The 18,823-nt window shown below is 40.1% G+C and overlaps 3 protein-coding genes across 4 annotated transcripts; all 3 read left to right on the plus strand.

Annotated features, from left to right (window-relative positions):
* The first annotated feature begins 3,979 nt into the window (after positions 1-3,979).
* Positions 3,980-5,507, plus strand: LOC130402349 (odorant receptor 131-2-like). Its single transcript, XM_056606500.1, has 2 exons — positions 3,980-4,129; positions 4,734-5,507. Exons 1-2 carry the CDS (start codon positions 3,980-3,982, stop codon positions 5,505-5,507), a joined length of 924 nt encoding a protein of 307 aa, XP_056462475.1.
* Positions 5,508-10,582: 5,075 nt separating this feature from the next.
* Positions 10,583-12,681, plus strand: LOC130402350 (odorant receptor 131-2-like). The gene is made up of 2 exons (XM_056606501.1): positions 10,583-10,732; positions 11,893-12,681. The coding sequence occupies exons 1-2, from the start codon at positions 10,583-10,585 to the stop codon at positions 12,679-12,681; spliced, it is 939 nt and encodes a 312-aa protein (XP_056462476.1).
* Positions 12,682-15,303: 2,622 nt separating this feature from the next.
* On the plus strand, positions 15,304-17,499 carry LOC130402487 (odorant receptor 131-2-like). 2 transcript variants are annotated; one of them, XM_056606672.1, is made up of 3 exons: positions 15,520-15,533; positions 15,612-15,763; positions 16,400-17,499. In XM_056606672.1, the coding sequence occupies exons 2-3, from the start codon at positions 15,614-15,616 to the stop codon at positions 17,171-17,173; spliced, it is 924 nt and encodes a 307-aa protein (XP_056462647.1). In that variant the 5' UTR covers positions 15,520-15,533; positions 15,612-15,613; the 3' UTR covers positions 17,174-17,499. The 2 variants fall into 2 exon arrangements, with proteins under 2 accessions (XP_056462646.1, XP_056462647.1); XM_056606671.1 differs by having other exon boundaries at positions 15,304-15,763.
* Positions 17,500-18,823: the final 1,324 nt, after the last annotated feature.

The following is an 18,823-nucleotide window of genomic DNA, read 5'->3' on the forward strand; positions in this document are numbered from 1 at the left end:
GGGAAACTTCTAAACAGTGAAATCATTTGAAAATAGTGATGATCTCAACAGAGTTCAAACTGAGCATTTAAAGTTTGTAGAGAGGTTTACAGAAAAGACCAGAGGAGAAGGGGGGGGGGGGGGGGCTCATCTAACACCACAACAACCTTCAGACCCCACCTCTGCAGCACAAAACCCTCTCCATAGGGACATCCTAACTTCCACGGATGCAAAGAGAAGTTAAGTACAAGAGAAAAATGAATGACTTCTATTATAAAAAAAATATTTTCAAAGTAGAATAATTGAAAAAGTTAAAGCGTTTAAAAAATGTGGTTCCATGCTAAAATGAACATTTTAAAAGTTGAATGTCAAGGTGATTTTGAGAGGAGTAGGGTCCCAAAATGTGTAGAGAATAAGAAAGAAAGAAAGAATAAAACCTAAGAATAACACCTTATGAGAACATATTGCTTATTTTACCGCACAAAATAATTGATGGGTCCAGGTCCTAAAGAAAGATCACTGGGGGATTACGGCCTCAAACGTTTTCAAAAGTTTCACTGGTAAAGTTGTAAACGTGTTTTTTCGTAGAAACCTGCAGTGATGAAAGCAACCTTCTTGATATCATCATGTTGTGTTGCTCGCCTTCTAAAGTTCAGGACTCTAGAAATAAACAGGTAAACTTCCATCTCAACTGCTGTTGTTCCACAGCTGTTATTTACTGGTTTCCCAGGACTGGCGTTGTAAAGATCACCTCCGTAGAGAGCGGGCCGGGCTGAAAACAGACAGGTTGGTAATGAGCGTGACCTTTACCACGCATGATCTCTACAGACGGATCTCGTCAGACAGGAGCTGAAGACTGCTGCAGAGGGCTGATTCATTATGATGATAATAATAACACCCTAGGGAGTGTTTGTTATAATATGATGACAATATTACCGAATGTATACTGTAGAGAATGGGTCTGGACTCAGAGGGCAAAGTTATCAAAGTTTAACTTACGATGCAAAGTGCTAACTTTTTTTATCAAAATGCATATTTGTAGTGTTATATCCATTATAATTAAGAGTAATAAACATTGAGCACTTAACATGCAGGGTTGGCGTTCCCAAACATTTTCATGCTGTGGCTGCCTGGATATTTTGCCCAGGCCAGGACCCTCAAAATACAGTGTAAAATTAGCAATAAGTAACTACCCCCTTGTCAGAGAAAATTGGTGATTACGATTTCATTAGAGGAAAGTGTTCTTCAATACAATATCACTTTTTTGCTTTTTAACATTCCCTTGATAAAATCAAAGAGCCTGGCATGTAGACATGTTTGTTTGTTTGTTTATTTGACAGGGACAGTGCATATTAATAGACATTTCTGTAAATATGCCAGATTTAGCCAGAAGGTTAGTTTCCATCTGCAGTCCTTGGCCAGATGTAACAATAGGCTCCCTAAGAAGCAAATAAGCAAATAACAGAAAGAGTTTAAAAAAGAACATAGAAAAGCAACAGATAAAACATTAATTATAACCACATACAAGTATTCAGTAGTTCAAGCATCAACATGTATTTATGTTCTTTTTGTATTATGTAGTATTCTGAGCATGTATGGGCACAACACATGATATAGCACTGCATGCTTAAGTACATAATCAGTGTACTTCATAGGATACTGCAAGCTAGGTTTCCAAATGGAAGCTTGACCGACATACATTCGACACTTTTCTCTGGGAGGAATTCATGGGCAGTAGAGAAGCAATACACTGACTATAACCCAGATGATGAATTAAGACCTCTCCATGGCATCAGTGATTGTGAAAACATCTACCACATAAAGCATGATTTCCTGAGGCTTGGAAAACAAACAGAGCAATCCCCCTGGGCCTCCTCTCCCCACAGCCAGAAGGCCAAGACCTGAGATAATAAGGCTAATTATCTCACCACAGTAGCCTCCCAGTCTTGCTAATCAATACCAGGTAAAACGAGCAGTGAACTGCTCGTTTACGCCAGAGAGTGAGTGAGAGAGAGAGAGAGCGAGAGAGAGAGAGAGAGAGAGAGAGAGAGAGAGAGAGAGAGAGAGAGAGAGGGAGAGAGAGAGAGAAGAGAGAGAGAGAGAGAGAGAGAGAGAGAGAGAGAACGTAAGTGACACATGCACGCCTACATATGTGTGTGTTCTCTAATGAGCTTCTGGGGAGCATATTGACCTCTTTACTCGTGATGCTTATTTAGGACCCAGGGACCCCTCTTGTTTCCCCTCCTGTAATCACTCTGAGGATTATGGGAAAGGTCACCTAGTGTATAGTGACCTTTGTTGTGGGACAATACCACAGCCTGTTGCCCCCCCCCCACACACACACACCCCAGTGCCACCTCCCCCAGGTAGAGCTAGCCTTGAAGAATGATGTAATAATGAAAGTAGGATAATATTCATCATCCTCATCTTCATCATCATCATCATCCTCATCCTCATCATCATCATTTACTTTATTTAACAGAACTTTTGTTTGCAGAGCACACTGCACGTAAAAGTCAAGCATTACATTAACTAAATAGATTTACACTTATATTGAACTTCAACCATTCAAGTCAGCACCACAATTAAAAACACATTTTATCTATCTCGATGGTTGCAGAAGAGAAACCGAAATCTGACAGAAATTACATTTTGAGAGAAATTACTTTAGAAGCCAAACTGGGTAATAGGGTTCGGGTCGGTTTTCGTCTTATTTATTTGAAATTCTGTGACATTCAGGATTTCACATCCTCAAGAGTCTAGGGTTAAGAGGTTAGGACAGTAGTTACGGTAAACCCTCGCTTATACGTCACTTCCTTCCTTTCCCTGGAAAAACCGTCACTGTTCAAATGCAATAGTAATCAACCATCTGTTTTGCCAACCTATAGAATCAGGGAAGGTCTAAATTATTATTTATTTAAGTTAAATGACAACACAATTGTTCTTAACTTGACAATTAAAAGGATTCAACATGAATATGTATGAATAGAAGATTTCTGTAATTGCTCTTATAAATCTTGAATCAAAGCTGGCACGCTCCCTTGTATCATGCAAGCAGGCCCTGGTATCATTGTATTACTGGTAGGCTCAAGTTAGCAAGTGGTGAATATATGCCAGGGCAATCTATTTTATGTGGATTCATTCTAATGCGTAATTATAATGGTGCTGTAGATGAACCAACTGAAACCCTGTCCTTACATTGTAGATGTTAAATCATTGTAGCTGCTGTCTTCTTATGAGGAAGGTCCAATTTATGAGCATCCAAGGGTTTTGCCCTACAAATTTCCAACTAGTAAACTCAAAATGTTCTGACATCTTAACCGTATTCCTCAATGTTTAAACTTAGATTATGTCCCATAGGTACTCCTTGTTGACACCATTTGATGCCATCCCACGTACCATCCTACCATATATAAATCTTGAATCAAAGCTGGCACGCTCCCTTGTATCATGTAAGCAGGCCCTGGTATCATTGTATTACTGGTAGGCCAGGCACCTTTCTCCCTACCAAACACAAATGCGACACGTTCAATCTCAAAACGGGGCTATTCACATAGCGGTTGGAGAAGATATTTGTCGTGATTTAACTTATGTACAAACCATTCTGGTTCACAGCCCTTATTTTAGGTTATCCTACTGTCCATGCATTTATGTTCAGGATCAAACAATAATTTACAGTAAGTAACATTCTTTATTTATGTGATTGTAAATGCTATATTTGTTTGTTTGTTTTTATACTTTTTTGTCTGCAATGCAATAATTCCGGAATCTGAACCTTTGATTCGAGAAATAGTCTTGATTTTCATTTGACAAACCGGGGCAATTAGGAGGGCTACGAAATGATTAAGCGCACATTCTTAAATGTACTATTGTTTATTGATGTAAAACAAAGATGATCGCTAAATCTGCCTTTGTTCAAAGTGAGACATTTTATTTGGAATATATTTGAAGGTATCAATGTTTTGTATGGTTGAATTTGATGACATTGTTCCTTCTAGGGATGAATCAGACCTCTTCCAACATCACGCTGGGGGCCTCACAGAGGGACTCCTTCTCCAAAGCTGTGACCAAGAACGTCATTGTGGTGGCTCTGGGAGTCACTGTCATTTACCTCAATGCCAGCCTGATCCACACCTTCCACAAACAGCAGGTCTCCTGTTCCTCCCACAAGCAAATGCTTGCATTAATATGACTTATAATACGTATAGATCAGGGGTCGGCAACCCTAGGCACAAGTGCCACCACTGGCACGTGGCAGCATAATCATTGGCACACTTAAAATATATATATACAAAAAAAACAAAAAAACTTTATTCTGTTTTGGGCATTTCCTCCCAGTGCAGATATGTTTAAATGAGTTACTGAAAGCAGTGTTCTGAAATGGGATCAATTAATAGTATGTAGCCTAAACCTATGTTGTGAGTAATAGAGAAGAAAATATTTAAAATATTGTTAATATTTGCATGCAGTGGCCTGCATGCATCGCCTTCACATGGTTTTGCAAAGCTTTACATGTCTTAAAGATATGATGTGGATGGTTCCAACATTCTCAAATATTCTGTTTTTTTACATTTCTCACATTGCAAATATGTTTTTGAATGAGTTTCTGAAAGTGGTGTTTTAAGATGTGACAGTGGCCTTCCTTTTTAGCCATGATCTAAAACTCCCTCCCCTATATTGGTTTCATCATCATGGCACAACCTTTGACCCTTAAACCTTTTCCCAATCCTTTTCTGCTTTCTGTGCTTTCTCAGATCTTCAACACCAATCCCCGCTACATCCTCTTCATCCACATGGTCATCAATGACACAGTCCAGCTGACCCTCACCATCCTCCTCTTCCTTATTGGCTACACCCTCTACCACATCAACGTCTGCCTGTGCAGCTTCATCACCCTGCTGGCTCTGTTCACCACTGAAAACACACCGCTCAACCTCTCCTGCATGGCCCTAGAGTGCTACGTGGCAGTGTGTCGCCCGCTGCACCACGCCCGCATCTGCACCGTGCGGAGAACATACCTCTTCATCGGTCTGATCTGGGCCATCAGTATGCTCTCCATCCTCCCGGACCTTTTTGTCGCCCTGGCCACCGAGCCAGTGGCGTTCTTTGGCACAGATGTCTTCTGTCTTAGGGAGATAGTGTTCCGCAACCCTCACATCATCCTCAAGAGGGATACCTGGTACGTGTTGCTGCTGGTCGTCATTTGGCTGACCCTACTCTACACGTACTTCCGCATCCTGTTCACCGCCCGGGCCGCCAGTGCGGACGCAAAGAAGGCCCGAAACACCATCCTGCTCCACGGCTTCCAGCTGCTGCTGTGCATGTTGATATACGTGGACCCGTTGCTGAAAACGCTTCTGAAATACTGGTTCCCCAATAGTTTGACGGACTCATTGTTCGCGTGCTACATCATCATAAGCATTTTGCCACGGTCCATCAGCCCCATGGTGTACGGCCTGCGAGACAAGACCTTCAGGATGTACCTGAAGAAACACCTCTTGTGCAGATTGACATTGGTGACGGTGTAATCTAAACCCTTATAAACTATCTACTGCGTCAAATGTGGTGGTATTCGGGACCCACAAGGTGCCCGGGCTCTGTGTGCACTACCCACTAGACGCATGTTGGGGGTTTCAAATTCAATCGTTATGATTGAAAAATGTTCAATGGTTTTATCCTTTTGTCATGAAATCAGTTAGGTAGTGGATGAAAGTGATAAACTCTGCTAACCAGAGAGACATTAAACCCAAGCTTGGTAGCACTGGTTGGTTTTATTTACCTCAGTAATTAATTTTTCAAATTGCATTTCAAAAATATATGTGTTTCAGAGTGCTAATCCCAGCGAATTCTTTTTACCAATACTAAGTGCTAAGTAAGGAGCTTCTTCCAAGAAGATGTTTCTGTCGCTTAGAGCAAAAGGCCTCCACTAACTAAGCTAATTATCTCCACAGCAGGCTCCCAGCAGGATCATGTTTATCGGGCAACATGTACACCTACACATGCGTTCTCTAACGAGCTACATATGTTTATGTTCTCATACAAGCTACCTGGGAGGATATTGACTTTTAATCATGAAGCTTGTTGAGGACCCAGGTTGCCCCTTGTGTTCCACCTCCTGGACTCAGTCTGAGGATCACTGGAAAGGTCATGTAGTCCCTCGTCCCCCATCAAGGGAACTTGCTCTGGATGATGTAATGAAAATAATAATTATAATAATCAATATTGTCATAATTAACATTATTTGAACAGCCCTTTTGTTTCCAAACTCTGCAGGCAATATTACAAGTAAAGTATAACATATTGAATATAATGATAGAAATAAAAAGTAAATTATGATACATGATAATAAATTATACAACTGGAATTTCATCATTTTAGGGGCAAGGCCACTTGTCCTTTTGTTGTACCATTTTTGAGGCCACATAATGAAATGAGACAAGGGAAAGTTTTGAGGTATTTTCAAACTTTCCTCAACATCAAAACACGGTAACACTTTATATTAAGGTACACATATTAATCATTAGTGGCATGCATATGAGTAGCATATCAGCTCTTTATCAGTCATTATAAAGCACTTATTAATGCTTTATTCTGCATGACCATATTTAATTAGTCCTAATTACTGCTTATTGATAGTAAGTAAGGAACTTGGTGCATTATGATATCTTTGCATTGAGGATTTTTACACAAGTTCGAGGGTCCAAGACCCTGTTGATACCATTTTATGAAACTGTGTTGGAGTCAGTACTCTCCTAAACTGGGGTCTGCACGGGATGGAGATACTGAGAGGAACAGGAAAGACAGAATCAACTGGATACCAAGGGTTAGCTCTAGGCTATGCTGGGCTTGATTAGCCAGGCGTATTTCCATCATGGATAACACCTCTCACTCTCTGCATGACTGTGGAGGCCTTGGATCTAGCAGTAACATACTGCTAAACTCATGGTGCAAGAAGGAAGCTGGGGATAAAGTCAAGCAGACAGTGACGGGTTGTTTAGATTATTATGATTAGAAGGGTTGTGATGCAAAACCTCACATCATTTGTATAACCTTTGCGATCAACTTTATTCCACACACAAAAGATACGCTTACCCACCAGAAGTAACATGCTTTAATAAACACTAGACACATGGCACCTGGACCCTGTCCTGAGTGCAGTACCATCCATATCATTGGTTCTCAAAGTGCGGCCCGTGGGCCAATGATGGCCCGCAGAAACATTCATGGTGGTCCGCAATGACATACAGATGTAAGTTATTAAAAAAACAATAATAATAATAAATATACATATATACATATATTTATAATATTAATTTGAACAAAAATAAATAAACATAAAGAGAAAAGTACTCTCTCTAGCTTTCAATTAAATCCTTTTACATTTGTTATTTTTAATCCGACTGTACATTACTTTGAAAGGATGAACCACAGTTTCGTGATTTAGACCTCACTTGACCTCACTCCCAGAGGTCCACGGTGCAATGTTTTTTTTCACTACTGGGATGCTGACGACATTTCCCGCCAATTTTTTTGGCTTTGGCGGCCCTCAGTCAAATTTTGGGTTCCTAAATTGGCCCTCAGCTGTCAAAACTTTGAGAACCCCTGATATCAAACAGGTCATGTCGGTAGGGGGTTATTACAGTTTTTTCCTATCGTTTTCGGTCATGTACCCATACTATGGTCACTTTTCCCTATCACTTAACACAGTGGGCTTTAGAGACACACACCTCTGCATATCTGTTAACCTTTGGTGCAAAATGCACTACAACAACCACACCACAAACAATGCTGCCATAACTTAACACATGTTTCCTCTCAGAACACTATGACCTAAAAAACACTAACATCTTGAAGCATTGCCAATTGCATATATAAAATGTTGCTGTGTCCTCCAGTTTGGCATAGATTTCCTGTAGTGTTGCATTGAAAAAAAGAGAAAAAACACAGACAAACACTTCTTTGGACTACAGTAATAAAGTTTGTAATATTACAGTATGACAATCCAAGCCAAGTATCTGCTGACAGTGTTCATATGTCGGTTTACCTCCCACAAAAGATGTCAGAATTGAGTGTGGTAAATGTACTGTAATTGTAAATACAGTAAATACTGTAAGTGTTTTATGAGAAACTGAGAATAACAATTTTCAGTTTTTGTAATGCAAATTACATACAGTAAGTACGTAATATATGATCCAGAAACAAATCACAAACACAACAGTTTTTTTCACTGTGCTTTACTTTTTGGAGATTTAGCTGAAATGACCACCAGGTGTTTTGCATTGCAAAACTTATCCTCTGTGTTTTTTGTACAGATCATTGTATGTAGTGTTACTTTTACGTAAAAAAAGTAATTCCATGCCAATTCACCAAGAACTATGGTGCACAGGGGGAAAAAAATCTAAATTACTGTAAAATAAAATAAATAAACTATAAACTAAATATTTTTTCTTATTCAAACATGTAACTTCATTTGTCTGTCCAAATGCAGCATCTTTCCATCTACAGTGATCTAAATTACTGTTAGGTTTTGAACAGAAAGTTCACTGTTTTGAACAGAGTATCTAAACATTGGTAAAATATGCTGTAGTTCCACAGCGTTTTGCCGGTAGTGAACATTGACTGGGGCAGGTATCCATGAAAATTGGAAGAAGGCGTCATTGCCAGCATTTGTATCTTAGCATAGGGGCAAGTAACCACAGTTTGGTTCACATGGTCTACTGGTATGCTCACTGTGTTAAGTGTTTAGGGAATGTGAACATGGTTTAGGTAAATTGCCAAAAACGATAGGAAAAAACTGTAATACAAATCGTATGCAAATACAAATCCTTTTACATGTAACATTTTCTCAAAGTTTTATACTATTGAAGTCATGAAGATCATGGAGTCAGGAAATCTATACGTTTAATCAGACCAGGTGTACACCCATACTAATAGTTATGGGGAATTAGGGAATGAACTCTAAAAGTATACACTCAAACATACGCAAGCACACAATTTAAATATGCATACCTGCCCACCATATATGAAACAACTTGCTAAGCAGAGACATCGACAAACACTTCATTGGCCTTGGTAGCACTGGTTTGGTTTAATCAACCTCATTACTTAGGTTCAGGGTGACATTTGTCAAAAAACCAGAGGGGGCATGATTTAACATTTTTTTTCATCATGAACAAATCGGCAATGAACAGGCCTAATTCTTTTTGTTGAGTTAATGGTAGGCCCTATCCACCTACATTTCGAACAGTTGAACATTCATTTTTAATGCAAACTAAAAAGACATGAAACATTACATTTTCCAGAAAGAAAAACAATTCAGAGGGGGGGGGGGGGTGATCCCGGGGGGGGGGGGGGGGGGGGGGGTGATCCCTTTCATCCCCCCCAACAAATCGCACCCTGCTTATGTTTGGAAATGCATTGGCCTTTTTCTAGACATGTAAATTGTCATTTTATTGAGTTAGAGTTTTCTGTCCAGTTCAGTTTCATGTTGTGTTATGTTGTGTTGTGTTTTATATGTTAGTTTCAGTTCGAGATTAAAGATAGTGGTTTGTTTCTAATCATTATCCAAATACACAGCATGATGGTACAATATTTGCAGATTACTCCTGTGCTCAGTTTTGGATAGGCTGAATCGTGAGCACGGAGAGATGAATGCTTCTGTGAGTAATGAGGAATAGCAGTCGTGGTACCACGAAGCCTTCATCAAAAACCTGATTGTTGTTCTCCTCGGGATCTTTATGAACTACGTCCACGCCAGCATGGTGCATAATGCCTTCCATCGATAAGAGGTAACCACTCTGTTAAAATGCCCTCCAGAAGAACAAAAAAGCACTTTCCTGAGGAAGGTCCAATTTATGAGCATCCAAGGGTTTTGTCCTGCACATTTCCAACTAGTAAACTCAAAATGTTCTAATATCTTAACCGTATTCCTCAATGTTTAAACTTAGATTATGTCCCATAGGTACTCCTTGACACCATTTGGTGTCATCCCACGTACCATCCTACCATATATAAATCTTGAATCAAAGCTGGCACGCTCCCTTGTATCATGCAAGCAGGCCCTGGTATCATTGTATTACTGGTAGGCCAGGCACCTTTCTCCTACCATACACAAATACGACACATCCGATCTCAAAACGGGGCTATTCACATAGCGGTTGGAGAAGATATTTGTCTTGATTTAATTTATGTACAAACCATTCTGGTTCACAGCCCTTATTTTAGGTAATCCTACTGTACGTGCATTTATGTTCAGGATCAGAAAATAATTTTCAGTAAGTAACATTCTTTATTCATGTGATTGTAAATGCTATATTTGTTTGTTTGTTTTTATACTTTTTTGTCTGCAAGTGATTATTAGTGAATGCAATAATTACGGAATCTGAACGTTTTATTCGAGAAATAGTCTTGATTTGCATTTGACAAACCGGGTCAATTAGGAGGGCTACGAAAGGATTAAGTGCACATTCTTAAATGTACTATTGTTTATTGATGTAAAACAAAGATGATCGCTAAATCTGCCTTTGTTCAAAGTGAGACATTTTATTTGGAATATATTTGAAGGTATCAATGGTTGAATTTGATGACATTGTTCGTTCTAGGGATGAATCAGACCTCTTCCAACATCACGCTGGGAGCCTCACAGAGGGACTCCTTCTCCAAAGCTGTGACCAAGAACGTCATTGTGGTGGCTCTGGGAGTCACTGTCATTTACCTCAATGCCAGCCTTATCCACACCTTCCACAAACAGCAGGTCTCCTGCTCCTTCCACCAGCATTTTTTTTAATGCATATATTTTATATATGCATTAATATGATTTATAATCAGTATATATTTGACTCAGAGAATTTATTTTAAAATCATGCTGCTTACCTATAAATCCCTACATGGTTTAGGACCAATATATTTAACTGATATGCTTCCACTACATCAGCCTTTCAGACCACTAAGAAGCTCTGAGACCAATCTGCTAATTATCCCCAGAGTAAACACAAAACATGGGAAAGCAGGAATTAGTTACTACGCAACAAATAGCTGGAATAAACTCCCATAGGATTTAAGACTTGCCCCAACTCTGAGCACCTTTAAAAAAAGACTGAAGACTTTTATGTTTGCTATAGCTTTCTGCTAAATCTTAAATGCATTGCACTTTCTAAATAAGCTTTTTTAACTTTGCCTTTATTTTCTATTTTAATACTAAAATGCCTTTTTAACTTTCTATGTTTTGCATATGTTTTTCTTTTACTTACCTATTATTTTATTTAATTGTATGACAATGTTTATATGTGAAGCACTTTGAGTCTGCCTTGTGTATGAAAAGTGCCATATAAATAAAGTTGCCTTGCCTTGCCTTGCCTTGTAGTACCGAGAGCATATCCACGGTACCATTGATGTGACTGGGGTGAAACAAACATTTAGTTTACATGTACAGTGACTCAGTATATGTCCTCCTTGTTGCGATCCCGCATAGATTCAGACCAGCGTTCTTATCTCTCTTTCAACCCCATTTCCTCTGCCTGTAGGTCTGTATTTAATGAAATGTCTATGGTCTAGGTTACACTTAGCCATATACATTACACAAGGTTACACACAAATATGGCCATTGCCTTAGGCTCATCAAAATAATCTAGACTACTGTAAAGCAGACATATTCTGCTCTGAGAAAAGCATGCACTTTCTTGTTTAATTTATCATCGTTATTCAATTTATTTCTGATACATTTTTGTGATTTAAAAGCTTCATTGCTACACTCTCCTTTGCTGCGGCCATCATTTTTTTAATCGGGCTGACTCTGGCCTTTCTTTTTTTGCCATGATCTAAAACTCCCTCCCCTATATTGGTTTCATCATCATGGCACAACCTTTGACCCTTAAACCTTTTCCCAATCCTTTTCTGCTTTCTGTGCTTTCTCAGATCTTCAACACCAATCCCCGCTACATCCTCTTCATCCACATGGTCATCAATGACACAGTCCAGCTGACCCTCACCATCCTCCTCTTCCTGCTCAGCTACACCCTCTACCACATCAACGTCTGCCTGTGCAGCTTCATCATCCTGCTGGCTCTGTTCACCACTGAAAACACACCGCTCAACCTCTCCTGCATGGCCCTAGAGTGCTACGTGGCAGTGTGTCGCCCGCTGCACCACGCCCGCATCTGCACCGTGCGGAGAACCTACCTCTTCATCGGTCTGATCTGGGCCATCAGTATGCTCTCCATCCTCCCGGACCTGTTTGTCGCCCTGGCTACCGAGCCCGTGGCGTTCTTTAGCACAGATGTCTTCTGTGTGAGGGAGACGGTGTTCCGTAGCCCTCACATCATCCTCAAGAGGGACGCCTGGTACGTGTTGCTGCTGGTCGTCATTTGGCTGACCCTGCTCTACACGTACTTCCGCATCCTGTTCACCGCCCGAGCCGCCAGCGCGGACGCAAAGAAGTCCCGAAACACCATCCTGCTCCACGGCTTCCAGCTGCTGCTGTGCATGTTGATATACGTGGACCCGTTGCTGAAAACGCTTCTGAAATACTGGTTCCCCAATAGTTTGGCGGACTCATTGTTCGCGTGCTACATCATCATCAGCATTTTGCCACGGTCCATCAGCCCCATGGTGTACGGCCTGCGAGACAAGACCTTCAGGATGTACCTGAAGAAACACCTCTTGTGCAGATTGACATTGGTGACGGTGGCATCGAAACCCTTATAAACTATCTACTGCGTCAAATGTGGTGGTATTCGGGACCCACAAGGTGCCCGGGCTCTGTGTGCACTACCCACTAGACGCATGTTGGGGGTTTCAAATTCAATCGTTATGATTGAAAAATGTTCAATGGTTTTATCCTTTTGTCATGAAATCAGTTAGGTAGTGGATGAAAGTGATATACTCTGCTAACCAGAGAGACATTAAACCCAAGCTTGGTAGCACTGGTTGGTTTTATTTACCTCAGTAATACATTTTTCGAAATGCATTGAAAAAATGCATTTTATTGAAATAAATGTAATTTTCTCTCCATTTAATCTTTCTATGACTGAAAATATATGTGTTTCAGAGTGCTAATCCCAGCGAATTTTTTTACCAATACTAAGTGCTAAGTAAGGAGCATCTTCCAAGGAGATGTTTCTGTCGCTTACAGCAAAAGGCCTCCATTAACTATGCTAATTATCTCCACAGCTGTCTCCCAGCAGGGGGGGGGGGGGGGGGAGGGGGGGGGAGAGAGAGAGAGAGAGAGAGAGAGAGAGAGAGAGAGAGAATTTACAAGCATCATGTTTATCGGGCAACATGTACACCTACACATGCGTTCTCTAACGAGCTACACTTGTGTTCTCATACAAGCTACCTGGGAGCATATTGACTTTTAATCATGAAGCTTGTTGAGGACCCAGGTTGCCCCTTGTGTTCCACCTCCTGGACTCAGTCTGAGGATCACTGGAAAGGTCATGTAGTCCCTCGTCCCCCATCAAGGGAACTTGCTCTGGATGATGTAATGAAAATAATAATTATAATAATCAATATTGTCATAATTAACATTATTTGAACAGCCCTTTTGTTTCCAAACTCTGCAGGCAATATTACAAGTAAAGTATAACATATTGAATATAATGATAGCAATAAAAAGTAAATTATGATAATAAATTATACAACTAGAATTTCATCATTTTAGGGAAAGGCCACTTGTCCTTTTGTTGTACCATTTTTGAGGCCACATAATGAAATGAGACAAGGGAAAGTTTTGAGGTATTTTCAAACTTTCCTCAACATCAAAACACGGTAACACTTTATATTAAGGTACACATATTAATCATTAGTGGCATGCATATGAGTAGAATATCAGCTCTTTATCAGTCATTATAAGGAGGTCATATACTGAGTCACTGTACATGTAAACTACATGTAACATTTTCTCAAAGTTTTATACTATTGAAGTCATGGAGATCATGGAGTCAGGAAATCTATACGTTTAATCAGAGCAGGTGTACACCCATACTAATAGTTATGGGGAATTAGGGAATGAACTCTAAAAGCATACACTCAAACATACGCAAGCACACAATTTAAATATGCATACCTGCCCACCATATATGAAACAACTTGCTAATCAGAGACATCGACAAACACTTCATTGGCCTTGGTAGCACTGGTTTGGTTTAATCAACCTCATTACTTAGGTTCAGGGTGACATTTGTCAAAAAACCAGAGGGGGCATGATTTATTATTTTTTTTCATCGTGACAAAATCGGCAATGAACAGGCCTAATTCTTTTTTTTTAGTTAATGGTAGGCCCTATTAGCCTACATTTCGAACAGTTGAACATTCGTTTTTAATGCAAACTAAAAAGACATGAAACATTACATTTTCCAAAAAGAAAACAATTCAGAGGGGGGGGGGGGGGGGATCCCTTCCATCCCCCCCAACAAATCGCACCCTGCTTATGTTTGGAAATGCATTGGCCTTTTTCTAGACATGTAAATGGTCATTTTATTGAGTCAGAGTTTTCTGTCCAGTTCAGTTTCATGTTGTGTTATGTTGTGTTGTGTTTTATATGTTAGTTTCAGTTCGAGATTAAAGATAGTGGTTTGTTTCTAATCATTATCCAAATGCACAGCATAATGGTACAATATTTTCAGATTACTCCTGTGCTCAGTTTTGGATAGGCTGAATCGTGAGCACGGAGAGATGAATGCTTCTGTGAGTAATGAGGAATAGCAGTCGTGGTACCACGAAGCCTTCATCAAAAACCTGACTGTTGTTCTCCTCGGGATCTTTATGAACTACGTCCACGCCAGCATGGTGCATAATGCCTTCCATTGATAAGAGGTAAGCACTCTGTTAAAATGCCCTCCAGAAAAACAAAAAAGCACTTTCCTGAGGAAGGTCCAATTTATGAGCATCCAAGGGTTTTGTCCTGCGCATTTCCAACTAGTAAACTCAAAATGTTCTGATATCTTAACAGTATTCCTCAATGTTTAAACTTAGATTATGTCCCATAGGTACTCCTTGTTGACACCATTTGGTGCCATCCCAGGTACCGTCCTACCATATATAAATCATGAATCAAAGCTGGCACACTCCCTTGTATCATGTAAGCAGGCCCTGGTATCATTGTATTACTGGTAGGCCAGGCACCTTTCTCCTACCATACACAAATACGACACATCCGATCTCAAAACGGGGCTATACACATAGCGGTTGGAGAAGATATTTTTCATGATTTAACTTATGCAGAAACTATTCTGGTTCACAGCCCTTATTTTAGGTAATCCTACTGTGCATTTATGTTCTGGATCAGAAAATAATTTTCAGTAAGTAACATTCTTTATTTATGTGATTGTAAATGTTATGTTTGTTTGTTTGTTTTTATACATTTTTGTCTGCAAGTGATTATTAGTGAATGCAATATTTCCGGAATCTGAACCTTTTATTCGAGAAATAGCCTTGATTTGCATTTGACAAACCGGGGCAATTAGGAGGACTACGAAAGGATTAAGTGCACATTCTTAAATGTACTATTGTTTATTGATGTAAAACAAAGATGATCGCTAAATCTGCCTTTGTTCAAAGTGAGACATTTTATTTGGAATATATTTGAAGGTATCAATGTTTTGTATGGTTGAATTTGATGACATTGTTCGTTCTAGGGATGAATCAGACCTCTTCCAACATCACGCTGGGGGCCTCACAGAGGGACTCCTTCTCCAAAGCTGTGACCAAGAACGTCATTGTGGTGGCTCTGGGAGTCACTGTCATTTACCTCAATGCCAGCCTTATCCACACCTTCCACAAACAGCAGGTCTCCTGCTCCTTCCACCAGCATTTTTTTTAATGCATATATTTTATGTATGCATTAATATGACTTATAATCAGTATATATTTGACTTGTAGTAGCATATCCACGGTACCATTGATCTGACTGGGGTGAAACAAACGTTTAGTTTACATGTACAGTGACTCAGTATATGTCCTCCTTGTTGCGACCCAGCATAGATTCAGACCAGCGTTCTTATCTCTCTTTCAACCCCATTCCCTCTGTCTGTATTTGTCTGTATTTAATGTAATGTCTGTGTTCTAGTTTACGCTAAGCCATGTAAATTAAACAAGGTTACACACAAATATGGCCATTGCCTTAGGATCCTCAAAATGATCTAGACTAAAGCAAAAGACATATTCTACTCTGAGAAAAGCATGCACTTTCCTGTTTCATTTATCATCGTTATTCAATTTATTTCTGATACATTTTTCTGATTTAAAAGCTTCATTGCTACCCTCTCCTTTGTTGCGGCCATCATTTTTTGAATTGGGCAGACAGTGGCCTTCCTTTTCTGCCATGATCTAAAACTCCCTACCCTATATTGGTTTCATCATCATGGCACAACCTTTGACCCTTAAACCTTTTCCCAATCCTTTTCTGCTTTCTGTGCTTTCTCAGATCTTCAACACCAATCCCCGCTACATCCTCTTCATCCACATGGTCATCAATGACACAGTCCAGCTGACCCTCACCATCCTCCTCTTCCTTATCGGCTACACCCTCTACCACATCAACGTCTGCCTGTGCAGCTTCATCATCCTGCTGGCTCTGTTCACCACTGAAAACACACCGCTCAACCTCTCCTGCATGGCCCTAGAGTGCTACGTGGCAGTGTGTCGCCCGCTACACCACGCCCGCATCTGCACCGTGCGGAGAACCTACCTCTTCATCGGTCTGATCTGGGCCATCAGTATGCTCTCCATCCTCCCGGACCTGTTTGTCGCCCTGGCTACCGAGCCCGTGGCGTTCTTTATCACAGATGTCTTCTGTCTGAGGGAGACGGTGTTCCGTAGCCCTCACATCATCCTCAAGAGGGACGCCTGGTACGTGTTGCTGCTGGTCGTCATTTGGCTGACCCTGCTCTACACGTATTTCCGCATCCTGTTCACCGCCCGAGCCGCCAGCGCGGACGCAAAGAAGGCCCGAAACACCATCCTGCTCCACGGCTTCCAGCTGCTGCTGTGCATGTTGATATACGTGGACCCGTTATTGAAAACGCTTCTGAACTACTGGTTCCCCAATAGTTTGACGGACTCCTTGTTCGTGTGCTACATCCTCATCAACATTTTGCCACGGTCCATCAGCCCCATTGTGTACGGCCTGCGAGACAAGACCTTCAGGATGTACCTGAAGAAACACCTCTTGTGCAGATTGACGTTGGTGACGGTGTAATCGAAACCCTTATAGACTATCTACTGCGTCAAATGTGGTGGTATTCTGGACCCACAAGGGGCCAGGGCCCTGTGTGCACTACCCACTAGACGCATGTTGGGGGTTTTAAATTCAATCGTTATGAATGAAAAATGTTCAATGGTTTTATCCTTTTGTCATGAAATCAGTTAGGAAGTGGATGAAAGTGATACACTCTGCTAACCAGAGAGACATTAAACCCAAGCTTGGTAGCACTGGTTGGTTTTATTTACCTCAGTAATAAATTTTTCGAAATGCATTGAAAAAATGCATTTTATTGAAATAAATGTAATTTTCTTTCCATTTAATTTTTCTGTGACTGAAACTATACCTGTTAAATAATTATAATAATCAATATTGTCATAATTAACATTATTTTAACAGCCCTTGTGTTTCCAAACTCTGCAGGCAATATTACAAGTAAAGTATAACATATTGAATATAATGATAGAAATAAAAAGTAAATTATGATATATGATAATAAATTATACAACTGGAATTTCATCATTTTAGGGGCAAGGCCACTTGTCCTTTTGTTGTACCATTTTTGAGGCCACAAAATGAAATGAGACAAGGGAAAGTTTTGAGGTATTTTCAAACTTTCCTCAACATCAAAACACGGTGACACTTTATATTAAGGTACACATAATAATCATTAGTGGCATGCATATGAGTAGCATATCAGCTCTTTATCAGTCATTATAAGGAGGTCATATACTGAGTCACTGTACATGTAAACTACATGTAACATTTTCTCAAAGTTTTATACCATTGAAGTCATGGAGATCATGGAGTCAGGAAATCTATACGTTTAATCAGACCAGGTGTACACCTATACTAATAGTTATGGGGAATTAGGGAATGAACTCTAAAAGCATACACTCAAGCATACACTCAAACATACGCAAGCACACAATTTAAATATGCATACCTGCCCACCATATATGAAACAACTTGCTAATCAGAGACATCGACAAACACTTCATTGGCCTTGGTAGCACTGGTTTGGTTTAATCAACCTCATTACTTAGGTTCAGGGTGACATTTGTCAAAAAACTAGAGGGGGCATGATTTATCATTTTTTTTCATCGTGACAAAATCGGCAAAGAACAGGCCTAATTCTTTTTTTTGAGTTAATGGTAGGCCCTATTAGCCTACATTTCGAACAGTTGAACATTCATTTTTAATGCAAACTAAAAAGACATGAAACATTACATTTTCCAAAAAGAAAAACAATTCAGAGGGGGGGGGGGGGGGGGGATCCCTTCCATCCCCCCCAACAAATCGCACCCTGCTTATGTTTGGAAATGCATTGGCCTTTTTCTAGACATGTAAATGGTCATTTTATTGAGTCAGAGTTTTCTGTCCATTTCAGTTGCATGTTGTGTTATGTTGTGTTGTGTTTTTATATGTTAGTTCCAGTTCGAGATTAAAGATAGTGGTTTGTTTCTAATCATTATCCAAATGCACAGCATGATGGTACAATATTTGCAGATTACTCCTGTGCTCAGTTTTGGATAGGCTGAATCGTGAGCATGGAGAGATTAATGCTTCTGTGAGTAATGAGGAATAGCAGTCGTGGTACCACGAAGCCTTCATCAAGAACCTGACTGTTGTTCTCCTCGGGATCTT

This window comes from Gadus chalcogrammus, chromosome 13 (genome assembly GCF_026213295.1).
Source record: "Gadus chalcogrammus isolate NIFS_2021 chromosome 13, NIFS_Gcha_1.0, whole genome shotgun sequence".
Lineage (NCBI taxonomy): Eukaryota > Metazoa > Chordata > Actinopteri > Gadiformes > Gadidae > Gadus > Gadus chalcogrammus.

Excerpts from the sequence above, each read along its gene's own strand:
- LOC130402349 (XM_056606500.1), top strand. The coding sequence starts at position 3,980 with ATGAATCAGACCTCTTCCAACATCACGCTGGGGGCCTCACAGAGGGAC. Across the intron at positions 4,130-4,733 it reads ACACCTTCCACAAACAGCAG|ATCTTCAACACCAATCCCCG; the intron begins GTCTCCTGTTCC and ends GTGCTTTCTCAG.
- LOC130402350 (XM_056606501.1), top strand. The coding sequence starts at position 10,583 with ATGAATCAGACCTCTTCCAACATCACGCTGGGAGCCTCACAGAGGGAC. Across the intron at positions 10,733-11,892 it reads ACACCTTCCACAAACAGCAG|ATCTTCAACACCAATCCCCG; the intron begins GTCTCCTGCTCC and ends GTGCTTTCTCAG.
- LOC130402487 (XM_056606671.1), top strand. The coding sequence starts at position 15,593 with ATGACATTGTTCGTTCTAGGGATGAATCAGACCTCTTCCAACATCACG. Across the intron at positions 15,764-16,399 it reads ACACCTTCCACAAACAGCAG|ATCTTCAACACCAATCCCCG; the intron begins GTCTCCTGCTCC and ends GTGCTTTCTCAG.